This window comes from Tyto alba, unplaced genomic scaffold (genome assembly GCF_018691265.1).
Source record: "Tyto alba isolate M040663 unplaced genomic scaffold, T.alba_DEE_v4.0 Super-Scaffold_13, whole genome shotgun sequence".
NCBI classification, from domain to species: Eukaryota; Metazoa; Chordata; class Aves; order Strigiformes; family Tytonidae; genus Tyto; species Tyto alba.
The window spans coordinates 47,645,400-47,664,872 of NW_024881275.1; the positions used below are offsets into that span (position 1 = coordinate 47,645,400).

Sequence of the window (19,473 nt, forward strand, 5' to 3'; positions counted from 1 at the left end):
CTTTGTGGTAAGTATTCTTAAAACCTGGTACTGCTTGGAGGTTTTTTCAGGACCTACCTCTGCACTCCTTAATCAGGGGGATCCTAGAGAATTAATGGGTCCTCAAAAAGTATGTGTTCTAGTCATCTGAGTAGGGTAATCAACCGTAGCAGAATTCAAATGATAGTAATTCTGTGTAATATTTCTTACTGAAATGTTTGGAGACTAGTAAAAGAAACAAAACAACAAAAATGCAGTCTTATTTATTCCCTGGATTTTGACCTTTCAGAAATGAAAGAATATAGAAGAGAAAAAAGGTTTTTTCAGATAAATGTGCATAGTAAGGAAAAAGGCAGGTCTATGAAAGGTAATTGTAAATGGAGTTGGAAATGTAATGCAGTTTATGTTATAAAAATCTGAGCTGCTTCACTCAGTCACATAAGAAAGATTTGCCTTTTTAAAAAAACAAATTTCCTGACAAGTTACGTGTACAAATGTATCCTGTGTGTTACAGAAGTGAGCAGAATTGAATAAATAGATAGGGTTCTCTTTAGTTACACAGCATAAAGATTGCTTCTTTACTTGAGCTGGAGCACTTTACAGTAGTGATTTATTGCAGAGTGGATTTAATGAATATGAAATCAGTTCTAAATCAGTTTAAAAGTGTAATCCTTTGAATAAGACAGTGAATGTGTCAGGTGGGTTGAAGGCAAAATTGGAAAACTTCTGGGTCTTCTTTCTCTTTATTCCAGCCAGAGTGTGCAATTGCCTAGGTCAGGTTTAGTGAATGTATAAGACAGGTAATCTTATACAGATGATTAATGTTTTAACTTTCTCATTATGGAACGAAGCTGGTATTATGGGTGGAAAACGTCTTCTCTTTAGCGCAAAAGCCTGTTTCCTTTGAACTTAAGGCCTTTGTGCAATGATTTCTTAAGTGTTTAAGTGTATAGAATCTGAAAAATGAATGTTAGCCGCAGGATGTTTTCCTTGAAAATACAGGCCTCAGCTTTGCATAATTTCTGTTGTATTTATGCATTTTCCAGCAAAGTAGATAAGTTGGTGAGTAGTCAACATACCTTTCCTAAAATGAAATCGTGCCATATCTATTCTCCAAAAGGTGCTGCAAACACATGAACAAAGAGTTTGATTTCTGGGTATTTCCAGAACACGTTCAGCAAAGCTGCTTGTTAAGGGTGTCTAGAAAAACTTGATGCTTGCAATATGAGGGAAGATCTTCATATAGATGAAAACATTCTGTTAAAATCTTAAAAACTAGTTCTCTCGATGAAGGAAATGTGATAAGCAGGCCTTTGTTCAAACCCAGTACAACTGTTCTAATACACAGTTATTTTGTAAAGCTATGTTGCTGTAAAACCAAGTTGTATTTACTCTAACCCTTTTCCTCTTACCCTCAGTAATACCTATCGTATGATTGAACAAGATGACTTCGATATTCATACAAGATTGCACACCATTGTAAGAGGGGAGGATGAGGCAGCTATGGTGGAGTCAGTGGGGCTCGCATTAGTCAAGTTACCAGATGTCCTGAACCGCCTGAAACCTGATATAATGATAGTTCACGGGGACAGATTTGATGCTTTGGCCCTGGCCACATCTGCAGCCCTGATGAATATTCGCATTCTTCACATTGAAGGTGGGGAAGTCAGTGGGACCATTGATGACTCTATCAGACATGCTATAACCAAACTGGCCCATTACCATGTGTGCTGCACAAGGAGTGCAGAGCAGCATTTGATAGCCATGTGTGAAGACCATGACCGCATCCTTTTAGCGGGCTGTCCCTCATATGACAAGCTTCTCTCTGCCAAGAATAAGGACTACATGAGCATTATACGCATGTGGCTAGGTGAGCAGTCCACTTACATTTTTCATATGACTTTCAGCACTAGACAAACTCTGTAACGCAGTTAGCAGTCTCTGGGATCTGTTGACCAGTGGCTCTGAGAAAAGTATAGGAAAGAAAGAAAGATACTTCTTGCTATTAAGTTTGTTTGCTTAATTGGAGATGATTATCAAGCATCAACCTGTTTCTTCTCAGAAAACTAGTATATTTGGTAAGAGTATCTACTATTTTTTTCTTTCTACATTTTCTTTTGGTCTGTGTTCTACCATGTATAGCTGGAAAGCTACAAATCTGTCCTAGTAATCACATCTGGTCCTTTTGCCAAATCAGAAAAACAACTCCTTAAATGGGTAAGTTCTCTGAGCTGAACAATGTTAAAACAGTTATCTTGGTATAGAGGATGTATTTGAATAGAATCAAAACTGTTCAGGGTTAGTCTAAAAAAAAAGTCAAAGGGAATTTTTATTATGAACATTCTTTTGAAGAACACAGGACAGCTAGCACCAAAGGCTTTTGGTGTTTCATATTCACTGTTTTATATATAATTCCTGTAAACAATGGGGTTTTGTGTTTGCTTTTTATCTTTGACAAAGCAATCTCCTATATGGCACTAACTTGTGTAGTTGGAAACTAGAATTTTCTTACGTCAGTAGGTGAATATTTTGCAGATAAACTTTTTTATCAAATGTACTAAAACAAGTATGACTGACTTTTTTAAAGCAATGGGAATGAGTCTTTGCCTGAAGACGGACAACTGACAGAAAACCCAAGCAGCTTCAGGAGTTTCATGTTATTCCAGATTTATACTGGTGTGAGAATAGGCTTATGACCCTGCTATAATGTTGCAAAGCTTTAGAGGTAGGCCTGAAAGCTAACAGTTTGTTGGGGTTTTGGTAGTGGTCTCTAAAGTTATAAGACTTACTTAGGCAAATAACAAGCTGGATCCTCCTGTTACTCCCTGGAGTTTTATTGTAGCATTGAAATTTATGTGTTAGATATACCATTCAGTGCCTTGACTGTTCAGGCTTTCACATCAGTAGTTTCATAAGTATGTCCTCCCTCTTACTATTCTATGCCAGTAAAAAAACTTCTCTTTGGCTCCATTTGGACAGGTGAAGATGTCAAAATCAGAGATTATATAGTTGCTCTGCAACATCCTGTAACCACAGATATTAAACATTCCATAAAGATGTTTGAGCTGACACTAGATGCACTCATCTCCTTCAACAAGAGAACACTTGTTCTATTCCCTAATGTTGATGCAGGTGAGTAAAATACCTTCATGACAGAGGGACACAAAACCAGTTGCCTTTAATGCATACATTGGTTCTTACAGAGTGCTTTTATCCCAGAATCTCCAGTGTAGGGGTGATCTGATGCTGGGTGGTCTCAGCATCATGTGTGCATCTACTGCAGCTCCATGTTCACATTGCTGGAGGACATTTCAGCTTTTCTGTGTGGGGAGGAAGATGAAGAGAAACCACGTGACATGTAACGCAATATTAGTGCCTCTTAAATTAACTAAAAACTACAGAAATATTTTTGCAGTGGATTTTGCAGACAGATTTGGGCTTAGATGCCCAGCTCTGCAACTTACACTCTGATGATAAAAAGAGAACAAAACCAACTCACAGCTGGCAACTAAATGAACAGCCGTTAGTTCCTTTGCATGTTTGGACTTTCAGTTTAACAACACAACTTGACTCATTGATTGTACCTCTCATTTTTCTGTAGGAAGCAAAGAGATGGTTCGGGTAATGAGGAAGAAAGGCATTGAACATCATCCTAATTTTCGGGCTGTAAAGCATGTCCCATTTGACCAGTTCATTCAGCTAGTTGCTCATGCTGGTTGTATGATAGGCAACAGTAGCTGTGGTGTCAGAGAGGTGGGAGCATTTGGTACACCTGTCATCAACTTGGGGACACGTCAGACAGGAAGAGAAACAGGTACATGTTTGCTTAACTATTTTAATTTCCTCATGTTTCTGGGGTTTTTTCCTTCCACAGGATAAAGTCAAATGAATGCTTGACGGAAGCCATCTTGCAGTATCAGTGCAACATAATTTTTGACCCATTTTAAAGCTTCACTGGCTATTCCTGTATCATGGTAGTGCTGCTTGTGTGTTTACGTAAGATAATGAGGCTTTTATCTACAGACAAGTTAAAATACATCTCCCGTTGAAGTGGATTCCATTTAGCAGAATAGGCAACTAATTGTTTCCTTTATAGCTAGTTTGGTGTTTGACATGTATTAAAATTTCACTTTAAAAAATAAGAACTTTTTACCACTTCAGGAAGTAGCTGTATTATGGTATTTAGTAGATATGTAGACATGACACAAATAGCCATTTACTCCCTGTTTTCATTCATGCCTTTTTAATTTAATAATAGAATTCTGTTGAAGGCTAATATTCTACTCTCTGGTGTTTTATAATGCATGACAAAGTATCATACCATTGCATTACCAGGAGCAAGGGGAGGCACATAATTGATGAAGAGTCATGTTGATCTGGCTGGAGTCTTTCCTGTTTAGAGGAAACAAAAATAATTATTTGTTCATTTGTAAAGCAGTTCTTAACCTCTAATGTAATCTGAGGAGGTGACCTGTTTTATTAAGTTAACTTTTGTCACCTAGGTGAAAATGTTCTTCATGTTCGCGATGCTGATACACAGGATAAGATTCTGCATGCTCTACAGCTGCAGTTTGGTAAACAGTATCCATGGTAAGTACATTAATATTGATTCATTGGAGGGGATGTTAAAACAGTAGAATAAAAGGCATTTAGTCCCGAGGTGGTTCATCATATATGATTGGAGTGCTTTTAATGCACTAATCTGAGGTTACAAATTATTTTTCATTTCACATACTTCATTCAGAGTCATAGCGCTATGTCTGGTACACAGATTAGCATTGGTAGGGCAAAATGTTACTAGTAATGTTTTGATATAACTAGTAACTTAACATCCAACAGGAAGTCAAGAGGACAATATTCCATGTTATCTTAGACTAGCACAATTAAGAGAACTTGTTCCATACAAGCAGAATGGGGGAGAACATCCTGTTTGCCTACCTGTGACTTGTGCCTGAAGGACACACTACTGGATTTACCTCAGGCATGACATGTAGAGTCCCGAGTGCAAGCTTCCAGAGGAGCTGCAGGATCATAGCAAGATGCTTTTTGTTATTCTTCAGCCATAGAGTATTGACCCTCAGCTCTTTAGCATGTAGATTCTTAGAAACCTGAAGAGATAGTATTTGTCTAATTAAGGACATTAATCAAAAGTATATTTCTTAAGAACCTCAATACAGTAATAAAACTGAATTCTGTAAAACCATATGTTTGACACTATGTATGATGCTATTTTAAAACCACACTTAACTGTTGAAAATTGTCATAAATGTACAGTTTATTACTGTCATCTGTGTGGTAAGTACATCTTCTCTAGACTTGTCACATGTACATAAACTTTCCATCTTGGTAGAGCTTTATTATGTGGGTACTTCATTAAACTTATTTTTTAAATTTATTTATTTTTCCTTTATTAGCTTTCTAGTTTTCTACATTCCATGTTTCCTATTCCAAAATGGACCTAGTGTCAAACTTTCCCAATCGGTTGTGTGATTTTCAAACTACTGACACTATCTACCATATTCCATGACAGACTCAAGTAGTGTAAGCTGCAGTATCGTTATAGTAGCCATATCGTAATTTTGTAGTGACATAGTGTTACAGCCTTCTGTCAGATAAAGAACTTATAGATTGCAGTGTTATTTCCAATTAATTTTTTTTTTTACATATTATAGCTCAAAAATATATGGAGATGGTAATGCTGTTCCAAGGATTTTGAAGTTCCTTAAATCTATCGACCTCAAAGAGCCATTGCAAAAGAAATTCTGTTTTCCTCCTGTTAAAGATAATATTTCTCAAGATATTGACCATATTCTAGAGACACAGAGTGCTCTGGCTGTGGATCTAGGTGGAACAAATCTCCGAGTAGCAATTGTCAGTATGAAGGTAAATACTCTGTTGTGCTTTTAGGTATTCTGCAAACTCCATTGGGCTTGTGGTTCTGTTCCTACAGTGGGGATATGGGCTTGTGATGCAAAAGAGCTCCAAAACAAAGCAGCCCTACTGGCTTTTGCTGTTGAGAGGTAAAGTAGATTTCCCCTCATTTCTTGCACCTCTCATACAGTCTTGATACAACTTGCCTGCTGGTTTCCTCTTCTGAGACAGCTGTTTGGCTAGCAAAGCCCATTTACTAATGCATGCTCTCTATGGGAAGTCACACAGACCTCAAAGAATAGGACAACTTTTATATGTCTTGATTCTCCATAAAAGGTGATTCAGTTCACCCTGCAGCTTTTTATATGTCAAGCAAAAAAGGGAAGGGCTCTGAGAGCAGTCGTCTTACCCACTGCCTTATAAAGCCATGTAATGGATACACAGAACCATTCTGATCAGCAACCAGCATCTAGCAAAACAATTTACTGAGGGAGAGCAGTGGGTTCATGGTGGGTGGGTTCAGAATACAGAATTTTATATCTCTTCTACCAAGAGAGGAACAGCTGGTAATCAAAAGTTCCAAGTGTCTTCCTGCATAGAAGCATAATGAGTAAGACAGTAGTGAGCCTCAGCTGGAACAGTGTTGACTGTAATACATCACACCACAGAGATGTAGACCAGCTGGAGGGAAAATCAGGAGGAAGACCAACAATAATTATTACAGACTTGGAAAACAGGGAAAAGTTGAAGAAAATAGAATTGTTTAGTTTAGAGAGGAGGAAACTGACTGGGGAAGAAAAAAAAAAAGCTTGCAGAGATACAGAAGCCTCTTCCATGAAGAGAAAAATCAGCTTCACTTGTGCATGAACAAGTAGTAAAGTATTAAAACAGTGGAAGAGAAAATTATTTTAAAGTTTTTCTTTTTATCCAGCTTAGCTGTCAATGCAAGAGAAGGCTGCAGTAGATATACTGGAAGTGTATGGTGTCTTCATTGCTGAAATAGTAAGAACTGGTTTAAGGAGGTCTGTTAAAAACAGCTGAATTATAGTTTCTTGATCTTGCATTGGAAAAGGGTGGTGAATTTGAGTTGTATGATGATCTTCTAAAATTTCTATCAGGGTTTTTGTTTTGTTTTTTTTCACTGTGTTGACTGTGTCCTTTGATGTATGAAGAGAGGTGCTTGATGGTTTATACTATCATCAGAATAAGTAGCATTTGATACATACAGTAGAATTCATAGAGACTTCAAAGACTGAGGGAGTTTTGAGTCTGTAGAAGTAGTCCGTTTGAAACAGGCTTGAAGTTACAGCCTTGTAAAGGCTGTATGGAGAGATGTTGAGGTTTAGGGATACTGTGTGATTTAATGGTGTCTATGCTTTGAAGTTCCTCAGCCCATTTCTCTGGTAATGGCACAGTTGGAAGCTTTCCTTTGCATGTGTCATAGCACGAATAAGTATGCATTGCTTGCATAGCTCTGCCAATCAGCTAACTTAGAAAGATGAAAGTTCATGCCTGGCAAACATAACGAAAACTGAAGTTTTAAAAAACAGCAAGTGAGGCTACGAAAATGGCATCAGTATCAATCTGGTGCAAATCATCTGCAAAGGAATCTCACAGTGAAACAAGTAAATACACCTATGACAATCAGCTGACTATCCAGATCAGTGGAAAAATCACAGAATTTCTATTTAAACTTGTGAGCTTCAAGCTTATGGGATAAAAATTACTTGGTGATGCTGTAAAAATATTTGAAATAATTCTTATGCAGGTTGGTAAATGAAAGGATAGTTAGGACTGAAGAATTCTAACTCACTTTGATACCCATCTTCGTGTTTGGGGATAAAAACACCCCATAAAAATCCTGAACTCTGCAGCACTTCAAAGATGTGAATAAAACTCATGTTGAGAAGTCTTTGGCTTTTATTCTCAACAGTATCGGACAATTACTCCTCTACTATTACACTGTATACTTCCAGATAACTATATCAGTTAGACGTAGGTACCCAGAAAGAAAAGTTGCCTGCAGAAAGGTGAAGAGCTATGTAAATGGACCTTATACAGTCCAGAATGTTTGCAGTCATTTAAAAGAAGATGTCTGGCAAATCTTTATGGCCTTAAAGACAACATTTAAAGGTATAATTTTTTTAGAAGTAAAATAGACACCACAGTTTCTGCCAAAACAGCCTGGGGAAAAAAAAAAAAAAAAAAAGGAATTTAAAAAAAATCCTGTCCATTTTGCAGAGTGTAGTTTGAGGTGGCATTTATGAAAGTTGAAGTGTTAACAAAACTAAAGTGAAAAGGATCAGACTTTCATAATAAAATTTATAGAACATATGTAAGCATTTAAAAGGAAATGGCAGAGTTGAAGGTGTAGTTCTTTTTTCATGAAGAAGATTACGGAGTTTTCAAAAGCTTCTTTTAAAAGCTGCTGTATCTTCTGATAATGCTTGCTGCAGCCTCACCTTTCAAAATAACTTCCTCTGATTCTCCTGTTCCAAACCAAAAGTGAAGAGGAAACTGAACATAAAAAGCCGCAAACTCTATTGCTGGTGTGATGCTGAGATGATGAAATCTAATACTCAAACCACTGACATCATGGACTTTTCTAAGATATTTTGGCAGCAGTGACTCAGCCATGTTGCATATAGACTGTCTTTGTTACTCCTTTTTGCTCAGTTATATTAATACAATGCTGTTCACTTAGGTATATTGTAGAGTAGAGGGGATGTAACAGGGAGAATAACATGGCTAAGCAGCATATCTTCTGCAATTTCCTGGCCTAATCCTGCAATATTAACATTATATTAAGATAGTTCCTTAGTAGCCACAGATTCAGGCATGCATAATCATTACTACTGCCTCATTCCAGGGGTTGAAAATAATCCCTTCTTCCTGGACAGTCCCTCCCTGGTAAAACATACATCACAGTAGATGGTACTCCAGAAATATTTCAAGTGACTCAGAAGTAGAATTGCTTAGAAGAAAAGTTTTTTTTGAAAGGATAGTAAATTTGACATTGAAATTTCTAGCATTTCTCTTTGGCTGACTCTCCTTGTGCTGGTAAAATAGCAGTGTCTGTGACACCATACAAAACTTCTATGTAGTCAAACTGGAAATATTTTATTAAAGCACTATGGATTTTCTGTCCTTTTTAGCAACTGCTACTGTTTCTTTTTTTTTTTTTTAACACTTCAGTATTGAGCTTAAATGCATTGCTGTATCACGGTTTACTCCTAAAAACAGTTTCAGTAGCTCCTGTTATATTTTCTTACACAATCCATGTGTTACTTAAAATACGTATTTTATTTCAGTTAGGGAAGGTTGACTACAGAAGCAGAATGTAATGCCTAATCTTGCAAACTTGTCCCCCAAAGTTGTCATGAATCTTGCACAGAACAGCCTATAGGACCAAGATCTAAGGCATGCGTCTGTATTTTTTTTTACAAGAGATAAGTTACGACTCTCCATTTTCAAATTGACCTGTAGTTTAATTTTCATCATGAAGTACATTTCTGTGGGGCACGTTTTGTTATTTTTCATTTCTAGGGTGAAATAGTTAAGAAATATACCCAGCTCAATCCTAAAACTTATGAAGACAGACTAGAATTAATTCTAAAGATGTGTATAGAGGCTGCATCGGAGGCAGTAAATGTGAACTGCAGAATTCTGGGAGTAGGTAAGTTAACAAATACTAACTTTGTCTTTTGATCTAAGTTTTTTTAACATTAAATGAAATCACTATTGATTAATTTAAAACACCTTCCTAAAATAGATTTTGTGTATTTTAAGCTCTTAAATTATAGTCTTAACACAAAAACTTTTTTAAATGGCTGTGAAAGTGAGAAGCTGACTATAGACTCAAGTTGCTCTAGTCTGTTACAGTCATGAAAGCAATCTGCTATCTAAACTATATCTAAAATATGTGGTATATAGTTTTTGTGGATTTTGAAGCTCGCTGCAGTCTCAGAACTGAGTCAGATGCTTAGTGTATACTGAAACAGTGCTTGAAACAACTGCAGCTGAGTCAAGTTTCTTTTACTGTCTATAACCCTTTCCTTATGGCCAGGATCAACTGTGCAGCAGAATTCTCAGTTACACTAGGGCAGAGTAAAAAGGCTAAAATGTTATATTAAATTTGCAGCTAATGGAGACAAGCTGTGTGTTTATACCAGACAGGACTTTTTCAGTTTAATGATGACTGGGACCTTTGGTCTTAGATACTACAATTATTTATGAAGGTATCGATGAATGTGTCCTAGATTTTTGAAGAGGACATAAAATCTGTTTTAGCTGTGGAATGTTCCAAAAGAAAAGTAGTTTGCTCCAGACCAAAATTTACTTGAATCACATAGTATGAAGAAAAGTTAATTTGAATTTCTTTTACAAGTACTTCAAAACAATGTTAAGTACACAAAGCCGTAAGAAGAAATATGTCAGACTTTTAGATCAAATCTTTCAGACTATCTGTTGGGTAGTACATATGATTTAGTCACCCAGATTATTGTTATAAGCCTCGCAGTTACTGTAGAAAAGATGGCAAATTCTGCAGTAGTCACTTCTGAAAGTACCCAAGAACAGTTTACAGTCAGCTACCTTTATTAGGACAATGAAACTAGACGTTTATATATGGGAAAAAACTTTCCTTTTGTTTGTCATTTTACAAGAATTACATTCCTACTTATTCTTCAGACCCCTTCCTTCTGTGACTGATTACTTACTGTTCAATTACTGAGTAATGAGGGCAAAAGTTGTGCTACAGAATAAGAAATTTCTTACCTGGCTATTTTTCTTATCTGCTCTTTTCCTCATTCAGACTCATAGTTCGAATAAGAATACTAGCTGAAATTGAAAGTTCTCTTTAGAGAATAATATATATGGGAATAATTAATGTATTAGATTCTAGTCATTTCCTTAAAGCTAATAATCATAAGATGGAGAGTTCTTAGAACTTTGGAGAAATTTCTGCAAGACTGAGCAGAAGGGCTGGATTTTTTATCAGTAAGTAACGCTGGCCTTCTGCCAGATATCATAGGTAAGGCAGGTAAGGTAAGCATTGGAAATGAATAAGGAGAAGGAGCTACTAACAGAAAGCAATGAAAAAATGTGTTTTCTTTCTTTTAGTCCTATAAACTGCTGTCAGCACTCAAAATACTAGCTACATGAGCATAACTTTGATTGAAGAGCTCCCACTAATACAAGACAGGTCTGCAGAGTGGTTAAAAAGTAGGATTCTGGAAAAAAAAAAAATCATAATTTTCAACATCTTTTTGTCTTGATGATCAAATAAGACTAGCTTGCAACAGCTCTGCAATTAGTTTCATTTTTTTTAATTTTTGTTGTTGTTTATCACTCAAAACAAGGCATTTATATTAGAAACAGCTTTATGAAAATGAGGGAAAATTAAAGACTGTCAGGCCCAAGGAACATTAGCAGCTGTTACTGATTTTTTTTTTGTACTTTTACAAAACACAAATATTAAACCAAAGAACATCCAGATCTATACACAAATGTTACACAGAGGTACTTGTAAGAGCTATCTATTTACTGTTATTAGGCAGTATTTATCTTTCTGGAGCTGACAGTAGAGAAAAGAGAATAAAGAGAGAGCTTCTGCTGCTTCCCTTAGTTTACATCAATTACAGAATTATGGTATTTAGAAAAAGTACACGTTTTAGTAAGCTATTGCTGAGTTAGCAACTAACTATTAAATAAGGTTTTGTTGTAATAAACATTTAGTTCATAAAATCCTAGGGAGACGTTCACAGATTGACATTAGGAATGTTGTTTCTATTAGGTACTTGCTGACAGATTCTCAGATGATTTGTTCTTTACAAAGTGATATTTTTGGGGGGGTCTTACAGCTTTAATGTTAATTCAGCTGCTTGTCTTGTAGCTTTTGTGGCTGGTTTCTATCATATTAACCATGGGACTCTTTTTTTTACTGAACATCTTTAGATAAGTGACACAATTATATAATCACTTTACAAGAATAATACATAAAATGTTCAAACTTTGTTGTCTAGAGTTAAATACCTCCACAATAGAGTGGCCTAGTTTTCAAAGGTCCTGACAGAGTCCATCACCTTTGGAAGCCTCTCCAGCTAGAGAAAACTGGCTTGGTTAATAGTTGTCGTGGTTTGGGCCTGGTTGGCAGCCAACCACAATGCAGCAGCTCTCTCTCCCCTCCCCTCCGGCAATGAGAAGGGACAGAGAGCCAGGCTTGGGGTTAGAGATAGGACTGGGATAGGGAAAAATGCCCCTTTATGATCACGAGCAAAAGGCAGACTCGTTAGGGGAAATAAAAAAGAACATACATTTATTACAGACACTAACAACACATAACAGAGTAGGACAGTGAGAAGCATTGCCACATCTTGAGAACACCTTCCCCCCACCCCTCCCTTCTTCCCGGGCTCAGCTCTGCTCCCGATATCTCTACCTCCTCCCCCAGTGGTGCAGGGGCAGGGAATGGGGGGTGCAGTCAGTGCTGCCACTGCCTTTATCTTCAGTGAGGGGAGTGTCTGGAACTTGTTCCTCCTGCTCCATCGTGGTCCCCCTCTCACAGGAGACAGTCCTCCACAAACTTTCTCCGACATGAGTTCCTCCCATGGGCTGCAGCATTCCCCACACTGCTCCGTCATGAGTCACTAACTTCCTCCGACTGGATTCTCTCCCACGGCTGCAGCCCTTCCCGAGCTGCTCCAGCGTGGGACTCCCCCGCATGCTGAAATCCTCCCAGTGCTGAATTACAGCAACGGGGCTACCTTTTCCCATGAGACCCCGGCCTTCTTTGGGCACAGAACCTTGATTATTCCGAGCAGGAGCAACAGGCCATAAATCAATGTCTGCTCCACCGTAGATCTTCATGGGTGGCAGGGGGGCTGCCCTGCCATCTCACCACAGGATACAGGGGGGGTCTCTGCTCCAGCACACCTCCCCCCTCCTTTCTTCCTCCGTTCCTCCACTGACCTTGGTGTTCACGCAGCTGCAGCAACTCTTCCTCACAAGTCCGACTGCCCGTCACCACGTCCCTTCTTAAATACGTTATCACAGAGGCGCAGCCGATTGGCTCAATTTCCCAAACAGAAGTGGAGCTGACTTGGAGCTTGGGGAGCTTCAAGAAGCTTCTCACAGGATCCTCCCCGATAGCCCCCTCCCCTGCCACCAAAGAACTCCACCACTCACTCAACCGAGAACAATAGTGCCTATTATTAGCCATTATTCTGTTCAGTAGGCAAATCTCTGAACACAGTCTTGATTTTTTTGGAAAACAGTGTCTTTTTAAATAGAAATCACTACTCCAAGTCCAGTGATTACTTTTAGTCATTCTAGATCTTGAGAGTTACAGCAAATTTCAGGATAATTCTACCGTTCCAGGGTTTGAACAATTTATTTTGTACAGTTTGCTATTGTCTTTCATAAATGACTAAAAAGAAGCACAAGTATTAAGTAATTTGCTGCAGTCTTGCCTGAAGTAGGAACATTAACTCAACTAATCTAGTTAGTCTTAAGATACTGGATGCATTGTGATTAAAGCAATGGAGTTCTACAAATTATCCTTACATGTCAGAAATTGCACTGCCAGTAATACTTAGCAATTTTTGCTTTCATGCTCTGCTTCAAAACCTATTATTAGAAATAAAATCACTTGTCATTGCAAAGAGAAAAACAGATCTTTTACTTAAAGTATTATACATATTTAGTTTTGATTTTTCTCTCCTATATTTCTGGGACTTAGGTATTTCTACAGGTGGACGGGTAAACCCCCGAGAAGGAATTGTGCTTCACTCTACAAAACTCATTCAGGAGTGGAGCTCTGTGGATCTCAGAACTCCAATATCTGATGCTCTGCACCTGCCAGTATGGGTAGACAATGACGGAAACTGTGCTGCTCTAGCAGAGAGGAAATTTGGTCATGGAAAAGGAATAGAAAATTTTGTAACACTCATTACTGGTACAGGTGGGTATGTTTGAGTCAAAATACCAGCACCATCAATCAGAGGTTCAGCTGATGTTAAAAGCATAAACACCACCACTTTGCCTGGAAAACCCTCATACATTAGTTTTTAAACCAAAAATCCTTTTGCCACTGTTATCTGTTTGTTTATTTTAGGGTACTTTTTCATTTATTCAGACAAATGAAACTTTTTGTATAGTATAAACTTCTTGATAAAAGTAGTTCTGCTGATACAGCTATGCAGGCAAACCATTTTTTCAAAATTAGGAAAATCTGAGCAACTTTAGCTGGAATAATTTTGCTTATTTCAGCTTTATAGCTTAATTGTCCTCCAGCTGCAGAAATACAAGTCAGAGCAAGACACGCATCTACAAGATAAGCAACTGAATATGAGGAATGATGCTTAGTATATCTCAAATGCAAATGTGGGGTAACTTCTCATTTGTTAAGTATATAGTCATTTAGAAAGGTGGCAATAATAACTACATGATGAATCCCCACCCATGGTTTGGGGAGGGGCAGCAGAGGATTGCAGATTTAAGCATCCTGGCTCTTCAGCACACAAGTTTAGCTGTCTAAATACAGCATTAAAACATCTCTGAAATGCAAAATTTTAAGGCCACTTGAAAGGTTAGTTTTGTCCATAAAGAGCATGACTCACCAAGTGTAAAAGATCTGTCACAGTAGTTCTGTACCATCAATAGGCTTTTTAAGAAAGGAGAAGCATATACCATTTTGATACATATATGAGTAGGAGGGAGCTATGAGTTTGTTTATTAGGTGTGTCAAACAGAAAAGTTCTTCAATAACCAGTAATTTTTGGTTTCCAGTACAGGAGACAACTGATGCACATATTTTTGTCTTGTCTGTATTAGTATAAACAAATGTCAATGTCCTGCAGAATTGGGGCCTTCAAAATCTGTTGGGTTTGTGATTTTTCTTTTTTTTTTTTTTTTTTTTTTTTTTTTTAATTGTAGAAGTTTTCATATCTTTGCAGGAATTGGAGGTGGAATTGTTCATCAACACGAATTGATCCATGGCAGTTCTTTCTGTGCTGCTGAACTTGGGCATATTGTTGTATCTTTAGGTGGACCAGAGTGCCTGTGTGGTAGCCAAGGATGTATCGAAGCATATGCCTCTGGAATAGCATTACAGAGAGAAGCTAAGAAACTGCATGATGGTATCTATATACTTTATTTTTGAAAACATGATTACTAAATTGCAGTACTGGAAGAAATCTGAAAAGGTGATATTAAGAAAAATAGACCTGCCATCTTTTTCTAGGAGGAGATGATAGTAAGTGTACAAGCAACCAGTGTATGGCTCACCCAGGAGCTGCCACAATCTGCACAGTACAGTATAATTCTCTTTCAGTGATGGCAATATCCAGGCAAGTCACATTTAGAACTACAGGTCTCAAAATTATAAGGCATGTAGTAGAGTTTAGTCTCTCCTTTTTAAGCATGCTGTGATCTGACAGGCATTCTGTGAGGTTTGGTTTCACACTGATTGTCTTGCAGCAATAGCTTCTCAGTCTTAGATAAGTTTGAGAACATTTATATTTTATTTTACTAATTTTTGGAGCTGACAAGACTAGTGAATTACCATACTATAACTGTTTAAGTTTGATGCCCTGCTTCTACAAGTAGTTCCCTAAATAATGTGGATAAGACCGCTTTGGCTAAAGTCAGGGTTGGACACATTGCTCAGGATTCAGGCTTCAGCTTGCAAGTGAAAGAGATGTAAAGGTCTTACTTGACTTATCACATCACCGTGTGTTTCTCTTGGCTTTCTCCTCTTCAAACAGAGGATCTGCTTTTAGTAGAAGGAATGTCAATGAAGGAGGAGGAGGTTGTTAGTGCTGCACATCTCATTCAAGCAGCTAAACTTGGGAACACAAAAGCAGACAGCATTCTCAGAACAGGTGAGAACATAGCCCAAAAGATGGAAATCTTCCATGGTTATATTTTTGTGGATACAGAAATAGTAATGCACTGTCATTCTACAAACACAACTCTAAACGTTGAAGACCTCTTTATATAAAAATTACTCATGGTGATGAAATGTTAAATATAAAAGTTGGAGGAAATGGGACCACAAGTGTGTATTGAAAGTCTCTGTTCCGATAAGTGAGAAGATGTAAAGCTTCTGCAAAGATCAGCTTAAAAAAAGTGAGGTTTCAACATTCTCATATTATAAAATTTGGGGACATTTCATTGTAGGCAAGTGAATAGTTAGCCTGAGCAAGCAAAGGCAATTTACGTATTACTTTATATGGGATATTTTACTGACTTTCAACATTGTCCTCTTCCTCATACATAGCTGAAAGCACTAAGATGGCTGAGTAATGCTTTCCTATTTTCTCTACTACAAGTGTAGTAATGCGTTGTTCTTTCACATCCATATCATTGGATAATGCATTATTGTGCAATAAAATTGCCATTTTTTTCTTTACTTTCGAAAGAAAAATAAATGGCAAACTTGTATTATCTGATAACATAAACTCAAAATTGTCTGCCATATGAAATAGAACATATCCCTGACAGTGTCATTTGCTGCTAACAGACTTATTTCAATTACTGATGCCTAGACTGCTTTGAGTATTCTATTTAATTTTACTTTATCTTTTCAGCTGGGACAGCATTAGGCCTTGGAGTTGTGAACATTCTGCACACCGTGAACCCCTCTCTTGTGATCCTTTCTGGAGTTCTAGCTAGCCACTATGTTAATGCTGTCAAAGATGTGATAAATCGACAGGCTCTGTCCTCTGTTAAAACTGTGGATGTGGTGGTCTCGAATCTAGCAGATCCTGCTCTTCTTGGAGCTGCTAGCCTGGTACTGGATTACACTACACGCAGAATATACTAGGTCCCAGAAAGAATTATAAAAATGGACTATTCAGATTCCTAACAGGTGGAGGGAATACTTTGCCCAAAATTATTCTTTGAGAACAGCTATTGAATCAGAGTAGCATTCTGAAGAGTTAGTGACTATTTCAGCATTTTCTAACTGAGATATTATCTTTTTGTACTTTTCCTAAATTTCATCTGACTTCAGATGAACTAATGTGCAATTCTGTTGTTTTTAGTCACCTCTGTTGGTAAGCCCATATATTGCTTTAAGTGTAGCTGAATTATTTATGAACATATCTTGATGTATGGTGTGTCAAACTATAGCTAACACTTGGGGATCCATATCTCATTTCTCACCTGCGTGAAATGATAAGTCTACAATGTGAGTAGCTTTTCTGTTACCAGGCTTCCACACACAAAATAAATATGATGTAATCACCAATAGCAGGAAATAGTTTCAGCAGGAGGAAATGAGGAAAGTTGCCTCTACAATCAAAAAGGCTGCATCTAGAAATAGTGGTTCAGGAAGGACCTGGTGGAGGCAGTTATTCATTACATCATCTTTAGAGGGCAGAATCCTATTTTAGAAGCTTTGCATATTAAGGAAAAAGACCATGGCCTAGTGAGATTACACCCTGAAGAGCAATCCAAACAAACTGACAAGTGTAGCAGCAAGCATCTTTGTCTTCTGGCTATGGCCAGTAGTAAATTACTTAAATTTCATTGTCTGGGGTTTTCTCAAGGGACTTAGTCCTACTTTGTCTGCCAGATTACCAGAGAAAGGACTGTTTATTCCTTGGTAGCTAGTTAGCTGAAATTCAGCTATGTGGCACATCTGATCATAAAGGCTCAACCTTTCTAGAAAACTCTTCCACTGCAGAGTGCCATCGTGCATCTCCTCAGCAGTTCTGGTGGCTGGAGGTACACTGTTCTTGCCTTGCATTTACCATCCGCTCACAAGATGGAAAGTCAAATCTGAGCCTCATCCTTACCTTCAAGACATTCAGAAGGCTGTGAGGAAAGTATGTCAAATACCAGTGAAGGCTTGCCTAGGTAAACCATGGTTTATGTTTCTTTAACTAGTCCTTCTTGATATATAGCTCTGTCTTTATCCATCTGCTTTTTAGCACACTTTCAAGGTACTGTATTAATAAATATTTGACACAAGGAGAAACTGAAAAACAGACCCATCTAACTGATCAGCTCTCTCAGAATGATATCTGTGGATCAACAAGCCCCAAGACCATCCTCTATCCTGCATTTAATGGCCTGTTTTCACATATATTCTCAGAAGCCCAGTAATGTACTAATACAAGGGAGTAAAAGGGGCTATTTCCCCACTTAAACTTCACCAACCAAAATGAAACAACATTCTGAGAACACTGCCATTTGCTGTACAATAATCTTGGACTGAATAGCTGTTAGAATAGTGAATACTGTACTGGCTAATTTTAGGACATAATCTACACAATTTGCCTTTACTTCATCCTCTCTTTTTCAAGGAATGCTGAGAACTCACATCTTCATATCAGATTTTAGAAACACCACCAGCTCTCCTTCTTGATTGTCTCCAAGAATAATGGCGCAGCCTCAATACCATAGTTTTTCACATAGTCAGCAAATACTGGCTCTTAACCATTTGCAAAGTCATAGTAGGCTTTATGTCACTGTGGTTCTTAGTTCTTCCTATGTGTCTTGATAGACTTGGTGATTCCCACTAACTTCAATACCAGAGCAGTAGCTCTGTGAGCAGGTCAAGGAGAAATCAGCTTTGCTCTGTGGTGACAGTAGCTCATGTCAGGAGTAACAGTATTGAGGTTCTAACAGAGGGGAGCCCTGTTATTTGATCTTTCCATCCTCTAGCATTACAAGGAATGCCTGAGTAAAAGTGGGACCAGGATTTTGCTTTCCAGACCTCCTGAAGCTTTACGTTTTTGATATCTCATAGTCCAGATATGTTTTTCTCTAGCAGCTGAAGGGACAGTGCAGGCATAGAGAAAACATGAAATACACTTGAAAAGTTTTACTTTAAATGCCTTTAATGTCTAGTCCTGTTAAGAAAATGTTTTTTTCAAATGCTTCTGAAGATGTTTTTTCTGTCAACTGGACAAGAACCTCCTGCAAAAGTCCTTGCAGCACTCCCTGAGAAGTCTGTGGGTTTATAAAATCAGAAGGAATAAAAATTCATATTCAATAGCATAATAGTGATTTTGTTTGTTTCTCCTTCCTACCCTGTTCAGGAACCTCCTTTGCACTTCAGGCGCTTTATTGTGGACCAGAGGATTTATGGATACTAGCTCCCAGTTCGGTCCAGTCCCAGGGGGGAGCAAACATCAGATGTTCACAGAACATCGGCAGTACTGTGCTATCTGGTTACTTGATACTGGCTCTATGTCCTTTAGAGCAGCCCCTACCCTGAAAGTCTTGACCCCCAGTGAGGGTAAACCAGCCTTTATATCCATTACCAGGGGGGAAGAAGGGAAGTAAAAGAACAAGGCAACATCTGAACTCTCTTTCCCCATCAGTTATCAGCTTTCAGAGCCCAAAGAAACAGTGCATTCTCATTACCTGCATTGGCAGCATCTGCTAATACTACTGCTTGGAGGAGGAGGTTTGGTTTTGCAGTGCTCCTGGTAAGTGCATGCAGTATCCTAACTGCTGAAGCCCTAGCAAGAATGCCACTGTCCAGCCCTCTAAACTGAATTGCATATGACACTCGAGCTTTGGCAGGAGGAATCCCCTCATGGACATGCGTGTTTATAATTGGCATTGCATGAGCAAGCACCAGCAGTACTTCAACAGCAGAGTTGGAAA

General features: G+C 38.1%; 1 protein-coding gene and 1 long non-coding RNA gene across 6 annotated transcripts in view; one reads left to right on the forward strand and one right to left on the reverse strand.

Annotated features, from left to right (window-relative positions):
- GNE (glucosamine (UDP-N-acetyl)-2-epimerase/N-acetylmannosamine kinase) overlaps positions 1-18,858 on the forward strand; it is a 35,891-nt gene extending 17,033 nt beyond the window's left edge. For 3 of the 4 annotated variants that reach the window (XM_032988461.2, XM_032988458.2, XM_032988459.2), the window contains exons 3-12: positions 1,398-1,849; positions 2,959-3,111; positions 3,581-3,793; positions 4,482-4,569; positions 5,652-5,862; positions 9,397-9,526; positions 13,589-13,810; positions 14,805-14,987; positions 15,615-15,731; positions 16,440-18,858. In XM_032988461.2, the coding sequence (XP_032844352.2) occupies positions 1,398-1,849; positions 2,959-3,111; positions 3,581-3,793; positions 4,482-4,569; positions 5,652-5,862; positions 9,397-9,526; positions 13,589-13,810; positions 14,805-14,987; positions 15,615-15,731; positions 16,440-16,675 (2,005 nt within the window). In that variant the 3' untranslated portion in view covers positions 16,676-18,858. The remainder of the gene's footprint in view (positions 1-1,397; positions 1,850-2,958; positions 3,112-3,580; positions 3,794-4,481; positions 4,570-5,651; positions 5,863-9,396; positions 9,527-13,588; positions 13,811-14,804; positions 14,988-15,614; positions 15,732-16,439) is intronic. The other variant, XM_042788048.1, reaches the window with a different exon arrangement.
- LOC116960611 lies at positions 3,175-5,640 on the reverse strand. 2 transcript variants are annotated; one of them, XR_004406473.1, is made up of 3 exons: positions 4,956-5,640; positions 4,301-4,371; positions 3,175-3,299 (listed from the first exon to the last, which is right to left on the reverse strand). It is a non-coding gene; the product is annotated as an uncharacterized LOC116960611 (long non-coding RNA). The 2 variants fall into 2 exon arrangements; XR_004406472.1 differs by having other exon boundaries at positions 4,918-5,640.
- Positions 18,859-19,473: the final 615 nt, after the last annotated feature.